At 43.8% G+C, this 10,595-nt stretch overlaps 1 protein-coding gene across 1 annotated transcript in view; it reads right to left on the bottom strand.

Moving 5' to 3' along the window:
* Window positions 1–448: 448 nt before the first annotated feature.
* Window positions 449–10,595, bottom strand: part of LOC139604598 (RNA polymerase II elongation factor ELL2-like) — a 31,022-nt gene continuing 20,875 nt past the window's right edge. Inside the window, exons 6-8 of the mRNA XM_071455723.1 lie at window positions 1,189–1,360; window positions 687–731; window positions 449–547 (exon numbers count right to left, since the gene is read on the bottom strand). Coding sequence (XP_071311824.1) covers window positions 449–547; window positions 687–731; window positions 1,189–1,360 — 316 coding nt within the window. The remainder of the gene's footprint in view (window positions 548–686; window positions 732–1,188; window positions 1,361–10,595) is intronic.

The following is a 10,595-nucleotide window of genomic DNA, read 5'->3' as shown; positions in this document are numbered from 1 at the left end:
AAAACATCCCTAGACTTATCCTAAACCATTTCCATTTCCTGCAATATTTTCTTTAAATGTGCACAATTTCATCGTACAGGTAGTGGGCTTCCAGCCTCTACTGATAAATTTATTTCAGTGGACAAACTTAGGACTTGAAGGACAGAATTGACCAGAAGAAACCCACTCCAAATATGATACAAGCAACAATGAGAGAAGGAATTTCCAATAGTGAGATTTCTTTATTGTTAATGTTCAATACTATCATCTTTCAACTTCTTAAACTTACTAAACTTCTTTGAACTAATCCTATATTTTAAGGAAATATTCTATGGCTCAGTGCTAACATAACCTACTGTTCAACACTAACTTAAGAAATCCTAAAAATCTAATCTTCTAGTTGAAATAAAAAATCCAGGGTTCGCAGAGTTCACCAGGCTGAAGCAGATGTCTGGTGCCAGGACTCCACTCAGTGCTGGTCAAATTCAGAAATGCGGCTCTGAATATGGGCCAGCTTGTTGTGGAGGTACAGGCACCTGCTCTTCATTTCAGAGTAGCTGGGGCTACCCTGTGAAGGAGAAAGCAAAAGAAAATTAGGGCATGCAAACACTTCTGCAGAGTCTGGAGTCTGATGTCCTTTGCTTTAAAAAAGCCTTGAGGCAGACTCAGCAGTTACCATGGCCCTGCAGCTCTGGTGTCACACGTACCTGTTGTAACTGCTGATACTCTGCTAGGATTCGATGATGCAGCATCTACAAGAAAAAAAACATGAGGAATGTTTCACCACCATCATAAAATGCAAACTTTGGTAAAACACTAAAAGTTCACTCAGTCTGACTCTGGAGCTTTTCTTCTCTGTCATCTTCCACGCCCAGAAGAATGGTCTCTTCTGGGATGTTTGCAAAAACAAATCTCCATCTCCCAGCATCACCCAAGAGATGCAATTAGGCCTCTCAATAGGCAACAGAAAAAGCCCATGCTCTAACCCTCTGCTTGGGACATCTCTCCCCTTACTGTTTCTTCATAGAAAGCTCAAACAGGGGCTTTTGGGCAGGGTCTGGAAAAAAACAGACCCAGCCCAAGCAGTGTCTCAGCATATATGCCAATTCTGCAGGTTCCGTCCTGACTCACTAAGCAGTGACATTCCCGGGAATCCAAAACACTGCAGTGATGATGAAGCACAGTCTTCGTGGTTTTGTCCTTCTTTACCTGATAGGCTTCAGAGCCGGGAGTCAGAGACTTCCATTGCTCCTGAAACTGTCTGTACTTCTTTGTGGTCTTGTCAATCAGAGAATGTAAATTCCGGTATTCCTCATACTCTGCATTGAAGTCATCCTTGTAGCGCTGGTGTTGCTCCAAGGAGACAATGGCTACGTATTTTCTAATGGAAAAAATGAGAACATTTTTCTATGAGTGAACTCTAAGAGAACATTCCAGTATGTTTCTAGTCCATAAAACACATGTGTTATTTTACACCAAGCACAGGGCAATGTCAAACACAGACACCCAAGTTTTGAGTCAGTTGCTCTGGCACTGACAGTTTCTACTTTCAAGCTCATGTGCTTCAAGAGAATGTAGGCAGGTGGCTCTAGAAATCTGCCACATTTCTAGGCTGTCAATTCCACCTTACTAATAGCTTACATTGTAGAGGTTTTGTTCATTAGCACGTGGAGCACATTTAGAAAAGATTTGCCCTCATTTCAAATGTCAGATAAAGAAGAAACACAGCAGCTTCAGGAAAAGGAGATACATCACTAAATTATAATCTCTTCTGATGTAGGAAAAGCTTAATTTAGTTACATTTACTTGTGAAAATACATCTGTAAAAATACATTTTTGTAATTGAATGCATTTATGCAGTTGAGAGTTGCACAGAGTTGGACTTTTGAGCCACATTCTTGTCTAACAGCAAAGCAGAGTTAATGATAATATAGGATTCTTCAAGCAGACAGCAGTTACATCATCTGACCAAGGAACTGAGGCATTTGTAAAACAGCCACAAAAGCAAACTCTCTATCAGCCTGAAACTACAACTACTACCCAAACAGCATCTGCTCCTAAGGAGGGCAAAATTCATTAAAGCTTAAAGCCACTGATGGGAGTCAAACCTTCTTCATTCCCTTCTCCCTCAAATCAACAGGCATGAGGTTTATCAAGCTCATGATACAAATCCAAGATGAAGTGGCAATGAGAACAATAGATGCCACTTCTCAACACTCTCACACCATTGCTTCTGCTCTTCTGGGCCTTAAGTCCTGGTTCTTTTTGGATGACAAAAACACTTTCCACGTGGGAATAAACAATTCAAATGATCCTGAGATTAATATTTACAAGCAGTAAATCCTCAACAAGTTGAAGTTCAGCCCCAGAACAGACAACAGTTTGTGCCAAGGATGCATCCCAGGCCAGATACACCTGACAAGTGTGCAGGATAAGTTTGAGAAAAAAACTACAGATGCATTGCAAGATTTTAGGAGGCACCAGAGCAATCTGACCCAGGGCCCTGCCGCGCCTGCTCCAAAGGCCGCGGCTGCCCCAGAGCCCCAGAGCTGCAGGGGCCCCGACTGCCCTTGCCAACATCCCTGCTCTGACACAGGCTGGGAGCAATTTCCAGTCTTTTGTACCACACACACACGCACTTCTCCCTCCCCTCCTGCGCTGCAAATTCGATGAGGGGATGCAGCACCACTGCTGCAGCTGAGCCTGTGCAACTGCACTGCAGGAAGGGAGGGCCCGTCCGGGCCTAACCCACCTCGGTGTTCATCTCTGCTCTGAGCCTTCCAGGCCCAACTAAACCTGCTCAAACTCATCCTTTCAGCACAGGAAAGAGCTTGACACTGCACCCCACTGACAGGGGCAAGGCTGAATTGTTCTTTTACTCACCTCACATAGTCTGGTTCGTTGCTTATTGCAGAGCATGTGGAGGCAATGGAAGTCTCTTTTCTTGTTCCTACAGAAAAGTAGAATTTTGACACTCTTCATCAGGAGATCATTAAAAGGCCAAAAGATCCCCATTGGACAGTCTTGAAAAAGTCCTTCAGAGCATTCTTCTCACAGTAAATTACTCACAAGAAGCAACATCATTTAATAATACAATAGACACGACCTCCACACTATACAGTCCTGGGAATTAGAGAGAGGGAGTGGCCAATTTATTCAACAGGTTGTGCATTCCCACAGTGTGAGACCCAGCTCAGCTTTGCTTATTTGAAGGCATGAGGTGGCATCTGCACAGCCATTCAAGTCATGCAGCAACAGATGCAGCTTCCAAAGACAACAGCTGGAGAGAAATCAACATCAAGGTTCCAAAAAGAAATATAGAAGAAAGCTGAAGTTCTTCGCATGCCATGCTTTTATCCCCACTTCCCTGCCAATCCAGAGGCCCAAAGTTCCAATGAGTGCCTGCACTCTTGTCAGCAGGAAAGCCAATTCCATTCTCTAGGGCTTACTGGCACTAAGGCTCCAATACCCTGCAGCCAAAACCCAGTGCTCCTCATTAACGTGGCAGGATGGGGTTGGAAACAGCTCTGCACTTGGGAATCGCCCTTTGCCTCTTACCAAAGGGATTTGGGAAGCATTGCACACATAACCTCACTCTTTCCAAAGAACTGTTCAAGAATTATGAAGATATTAAATCAGCTGCCATAAGGAATAGTCAGCTGAAATAGGAAGGAACAATCAAGATCATGGTCATGTCTCTCTGCTTTCCATTTCAAGTCTTGTGCCAAGCAGAAAAAGCCCAAACAATCCATTACATTCCTTATGAGCTTTCATTGCCGTTGTTTACACAAAGTAGTCTTGTTAAAAGTCAGCCATTCTTGACAATCCTTAAGCTACCTGAGCTTCAATTCTTAAGGAAAGAGCTGTGATGTTCCACTTGCTTTTGTTGATTTTAGTTGTATAGCAGAAGTACAAAAAGAAGTGTAATAGTGGTAACAAAACTGGACAGAAATACCAATTGTCACAGTATGTTCAACACGACTTGGAAGAACAGCTTTGCTGTGAGCTTTTCATTTCCAAAAGTGCATTTGCTCTCATGGCACTGTCCACATGAAAGCTTCAGCCTAAGCCTCAACTTGAAACACAGAACAGATTTTTCCTTCACCAGCTGGGCAGAATTTGGGAACTGGCTCCTGAAGAAAGCTGCTGATGTGTTTATAGATTCAAGCAGGAATCCTTCCAAAGACATCCCAAGGTTAACAGGTACCGTGTGTATGTCTAGAAGAAATGTGGAAAGACCATCTCAAAGCACCTGTCTCTACAAGCACACCACCACTTGCAAGAGGCATCCGCACACTCCAAACCTGCCTCCAGGCTGAGCCCAACTTGTCATTTGCAAGGTCAACCTCCAAAAGGGACAACCCACAGATTTAACCAAGCAACAGAACTCTGCCCTACTGGGTGTGTCCCTGTCATCAGAAATCAAGTGTTCTTTATGCATTTCTGTTTAGCTTTTCAATGTTGTTTCCAGTCTGTACCACTCCCACAACTTTTGAAGAATGAAATTCTGCAGCTAGGATGGAGAGGAAATTCCCAGTCCAGCTGAAAGTAGAACTCCAGGAAACCACAGCCTAGGTTGTGTAGCTTTTGCAGTTTCCATGAAAAGGCTGAGTTCAATGAACAACCATGGAATCACTGAGATTTGATCCACAGGTTTCAGTAAACTAGTCTGCAATAAATGTGTGACAGATTTCTGCCTTCAGCATGCAGTCTTGAAAATCTGCTGATGGAAAAAGTGCTGTCTCAGTCAACACTTGTCATTTTACTTGAAATCAGAGGGAAAGAAAAACATCCATTCCCTTTGGTTTCTAGTGTCTGGCTCTTCCTTTTAACCAGTTTCTCCCAACAGCAATCTATTTCACATGTCTTTGTTCTCGAGTGGTTTTGTACTACTTAGAGGGAGAATTTCTAAAAATCAATGTACTTTTAATAAAGGTTCCAGCAGCACAGTTTCTGGGCTTTGCTGTTGTCTTTTAAACCAAGAGTTACAATATAATGTAATGGCAGAAAAAAAAAGTCTTGATTTATCATTACCATACAGCAGGGATAATGGTAGAGCAGTCATGTAGAGCAGTACCTTCATGTATCCAGTCCCCGCTTTAAAGCTCCCTTTTCACAAGGTGCAAGAGCACAATTAAATATTTCACAACACAGTCAAAGAAGGATTTTCCCATAAGATAAGCCACCACAACTGGAATTTGAGAGAAGTACAATTGGCAAGAAGAAAAGCACAAAGCCTTTGCCTAACAGAGCTGAAGGTTTGGAATTTTGACACCAGACAAAAACCTCCACTGTAGAGACTGTGAGTAAGGAAAATCAGTGCTTGCATGGCTTCTAGCCTGCGATGTGGGGACAGCTGTGACCACCCCGTGGATACTCCAATCTTGGAGAGTATAAAGGTGGTACTTCCAGACAGTCTTGCGGATCCCCTCCACAGAGAAGACCAAGGGTTAAGAAGGACTGGCTGGACAGCAGAGAGTCCATGTGGTGATGATATCTCCCCACTTAATGTCTCTCTCTTCCCCTCACCCTGCCTCTCTTCTCTCATTTCTTTCTATCTCCTTAGTTTGCATTTCCTCTTCAATAACATTTTTACTATTGACTGTGGGGAAGAGTTATGCTTGCACCTTAGTTTGGGCAGAAGCTTCTCTTAATAAGGAAATCTTTACACCACAGTTATCCACACAGGAGTCAGGAAAACCAGCACATCAATATCAATACCTTCATCGAAATCCAAGCGGTGCCACTGCTTCAGCCTCCCCAATTCATTTTTCTCCCCGTTTGAATTGGGGATCTCCTTCTGCTCCCTGGCAGGTGCTGGGACCCTGGAACTCTGAAATTTCTCTGTTGCTTGCACCACTTGGGTGCAGGGGGAAACGGAGCCGGCACTTGGAGACGTGTCCAAAGGGAAAAGAGATGTGGAAGGCAGAAGGAAGGAAGACAAGTGGCCACCAGCTGCTGGCTGGACATGACTGGGCTGGTGGCCAATTCTCCTCTTCTTGCTCATCACAGGACTGGTAAAGTCAGAAGCCAGAGGCCGTTTCTGCATCAATAACAAAATAATTCATTCATTAACCTATGATCAGGGTCAGCTTTTGCTCCCATTCTGAAAAAGCAGCATTTCTGAACTGGGCCAGCTTGAACACATATCTTTCTCTTTTTTACTAAAAAGAGCATTCAAACCAGGAAGTACTGCAGGTGAATACAGGCTCTGTCTCATTCCTACTTTCCCATTTTAGCACATAGCAAGTCCTACTTCAAGTCTGTAGCTAAAATGCTTTGGGAGAAAGACATTCCCTTCAGGAGCTCCATCAAAGGCTTCCCCAAAAGGGAAGGTTCTGCAATTTCACATGACAATTTTACACCATCAGCAAATCAGCTAAAATTTACCAGAGAGTCCAGCATGTTAAAAATGCACAAAATACCTGAGCAGGTCTTGCTGGAGCATCTCTCCCAAAAGGCCCTGGAGATGTCGCTTGACTGATGTTGGAGGTGTTCTGAGATGGAGTTGGTTTTCTGTATGGAAGGTCCAATATTTCATGTTACAAGGCCTAAATATCAACTGTCAAAATTCGTTCCTTGCAGGGAAGATAGACCTTCAGCGACAGGACACAAGGAAATAGCATGAAGCTGAGTTGGGGGAGCTTTAGGCAACATATCAGGAAAATGTTCTGCCCCAGAGGGTGATGGAGCCCTGCAACAGGCTGCCAAGGCCTGTGGTCACTGCAAGAGGCTTCAAGAAGTGTTTGGACAACACTCTTGGGCATCTACTGTGATTCTCGTGCTGACCTGTGCAAGGCCAGGATCCTGGCAGGTCCCTGCTACCTCAGCATGTTCTAACAATCTAAGCTTCTTTTCCCAGGGATTTTTTTTCCTTGCTCTGAAAGACTGAACTTACCCAGAAAGTATTAGCTTCAAATTCTGTCTGTCTATTTCAGTGTAGCCAGGCCAATCAGTCTGAAGGGTTTGAAATAGATGTTCCTTCAGACTGAAGGAATTATCCTTTGCATTCCACTTGGCTACCTACAGGCAGACATGTAGGAAAACAAATCTTTATTATGCTTGCTGCATGCAAACTACAGAAATAGGACTGGTCCTGAACAGCTGCTTGTGAGCACCCAGCTTCAACTAATTAATGTGTATTTGTACAGAGCTTGATTATTCCTCTATCACATGAGTTTTCAGCCATATTAATGTTTCACCAATTGGAAACAACCCAGTATCTCCATTCATATCTAGCAAGAGTTCCTTTGAAAACAACATTGAGAGCTACAATGTGTAAGGAGAGGGGGTCAGGCCCAGAGTCCCTCTTTATGTGGCTGATCCAGGGTTCATTCCAGCAAAGTTCTGCCATGAGAAGGCCGTGCACATGCCTTGCTGTATTCCTTTGCAAAGAAATGAAGTTCATATCTTCCTCAAGACAAATACAGAGTCTACTCACAAAGGTAAGTTGAGGTAGTAAAACCTCAAGACCACTGATATCTAAAGTTATGACTTCATCACCTGACACCTGCTCAGAGTTCCACAGAAAAGCCCATTGGGAAGGTCTCCATCAATTTGACCCCTGCCACACACGGAATAACTCATCTAACACACCACCAACATCTGTCACAACTTTGACTTTTCTCCTGGAAAACATGAAAAACATTGATAATTTGGGCCTGTGTTGATGCCTGTCTGCCGGCAGCTGAATAAGAAATGTAAAAGTGACAATGATACCCAGAATCAGGGATTCACTCCTTGGAAACAGAACTCAGGTTGTGTTGGAAGTGTGTAGACACACAGTGTGTGTGTACCAGATCTCAGCAAGCTCACACTGCCCATTTGAGATTTATACCAAAGAAACCCCCACTTGCTCTGATGTCCACAAAAGCCTGAGCAAGGCATTTCAGGCTGCAGGGCTGCTCACACAGAATTTTCAGAATGCAAACCTGGACCCTGAGGCATTTCACCCCTCCTCCAGCACCTTGACTCCAAGGAAATCTCAAAGATTGCAATGGAACAGGAGAAAATGTTTCCATCCATTACCTTCTAGGGAGCTGAGCTTTGAAAATTTATAATCAACTTGAAATCTAAATGGGCTAATTCGGCTGGGATGGCAGAACATGGCTCTCATTATATTGTGAATATCTTCAGGGTGAAAAAGCCCTGCCATTGCCCTGGGCAAACTCAGCAAGAAATTTCCCAGGTTCAGGGAATGAGTTCTTAAAAGTCACTGTGGGATCAACTGTATTGAATTTTCCCCCCTTGAGCAGGTTCCTAACTGAAAAGGAAATGTTCCTGCTTGATGTAATAATGCTGGCATAATGCAGCAACAGCCTAGAGGAGCAGGGAATATTGAAAAAGGAAGGAAAGAACCACTGCATCTTTCAATGCATGTGCATCCTATTGATGGCTGTAAATAAGAAAATAACCATGGAATTGAGAGGAGCACTGGAGAAGTTACCGAATTAAAGAGTTCCAAGGAGGATGGAGATTTAATTCACATGACAGTAAAGAAACACTCCGCTCAAAGTTTGGCTACCATCTTTATCAAGGAGGATTTGCCTGGAACACCCTTTCCTGGAAGGCAATCTCCACAGATCCCAGCAGAAGCCAAGTACCATTGAGAGGCCACCAACACCGTTCAAATGAAATACTGCCCCTCTGCAGTTCCTGATCTCCTCTGCTCTGGAACTTCTCCCAGGAAATTTTAAGTGCCATGACAAACCATTTCACACAATCAAGGAAGCCCTGTGAAGTTACTCCATGAAGTTAAACAGTGCACGGAAAGAAAGAGAATGGAATAAGGCATGAGGAGCAACAACTTTACAAAGTATTACTCATTGAAAGCTATTCCAGGAAAACAACTATGCCCCAAAAGTTTTGAAGTTTTCTTTCTTTTTGTCACATGGACCTGCAGCTTGAGACCTCTGGATGAAGTTGATGGAAAAAATTAACAGGGAGCATTTGCTAACTTGTTCATCTGTATCTAATTTAAAGAGTGGAGGAACAAGGGACAATTAGGAAGAAAAGAATAGCATGGTGGAAATAATTCTGGCACAAACTCCACAATCTCACCTGCTGAAGGATCTTTGCAAGGGTGCCCTTGTCCTTTTGCATGACTCCATCTCTCTGCAAGCGAGCAAGTAACTCTGGCTTCTTGTAAGTCCTCAGAGCAAGTAAATGAATCACCCTGTCCCTGTAGGGTCGCCGATAAACAGCACTGCAAGGATTCTGATCCCTCTCTGCAGGCTTCATGGGCTTTGTTCTCTTGTCCTCAGGGGCAGAACATGAAGCATTTGGTTTGGCTCTTCTTCTCACATCTGCTTGTTTTCCCAAAGGAAAGGAAGGCAGAAAAAGAAGTGTCAAATGGGAAGTTGGCAGAAGGCAAAAAGGCTCGTTTTAAAATGATGATGGAAATCTTGGAGACAGAGCTGCACTTGCATATCCTTGTGGATCCCTTGGAACTCACATATTCTCTGACTCTGTGAAAAAGCCCAGTTCCTCACTGGTCCTTTATGGAGCATGTGGTAAAGGCACCCTCTACCCTACCAGCAACCAGACCTGCCTCACCTGAGATTCTCTGTGCCAGCCCAAAGCAGATGTGGCACCAAATTCCAAAATTGACTCTCTAATGCCAGTCCTCACACCCCAGGTATTCAATCTTAAATATTCCCTTAGGATGTATGTAGACCACCACCAAGAATGATACAAATCATCACTCACATGTGAAACAGAACGTCCCCAATGAGAAATTCAGAAGTTGAGTTTTGTCTCTCCAAAAGCCACCATGATGCTGCCTTAAAATGCTGTGCTCTAGGCTAAGGCAGAGCAAGAGCTGCACCTGCAGGGGCAGGGATGTCCCTGCAGGCAGGTGACTGCAGCCACAGCCAGGTGAGAGCCTGTTTTGCTCAGGGCAGCTGGCTGGACCTGGCTCAGCTCACTGCTGCAGGCAGCACCACTGAGGGCCTGGAAGGGGAATGTGCACTTTGTGTCTGCCTGGAGCCAGGCTCTTGGGGAAACGGCACTCAGAACAGATTAATACAAATGGCACCTCCTAAGCACATTGTGATTTGAGGTGCTTTGAGGGCAATGTTGGAATCTGTGGGGATATCAATATTTTCCTTTCACTTTCTTTGAAAAGAACCCAGTGTAGTATTGTGGCAAAATTCTGTTGCTAATGACCAAGATAAAAAATAAATCAAGCATGATTTTCCATATCAACCTTATGAAATTCTACATGCGACTTCCTCAAGGTTATTTTCTTTCAATTTCCCAATTAGATTTAATGGATAATGACAGTGCTTAGGTACAACAGAACAGAAATCTTAGCTACCAAGTCTGTGAATTTAAGTGCATAAGGTGGTGCAAACTTTGACCTCCATGTTCCAAATTCCAACCCATCAAGCAGTATGGGAACAAGGAAGCACTGGCAGGCTTTCTCAGGGGAAAACAAACCAGTGGCTAAATGCAGTGACAAGAGACTGCAAGGCTGACCTGAGGGCAAACCAGCTCCAGGTTGAGATCTCTGAACACAAGAGATCCCCTGTCCCGAGAATAAGCTCCAAAAATGAGCTACCAAGTTGAAAATCTTACAGGCATTGAGCAAAATATGAAAGGTAACCATACCTCCA

The sequence above is a fragment of the Agelaius tricolor genome, unplaced genomic scaffold (genome assembly GCF_023055355.1).
Source record: "Agelaius tricolor isolate 1412-34295 unplaced genomic scaffold, bAgeTri1.0.p SCAF_53, whole genome shotgun sequence".
Taxonomy (NCBI): domain Eukaryota; kingdom Metazoa; phylum Chordata; class Aves; order Passeriformes; family Icteridae; genus Agelaius; species Agelaius tricolor.
This window is presented reverse-complemented; position numbering and strand designations above follow the sequence as displayed.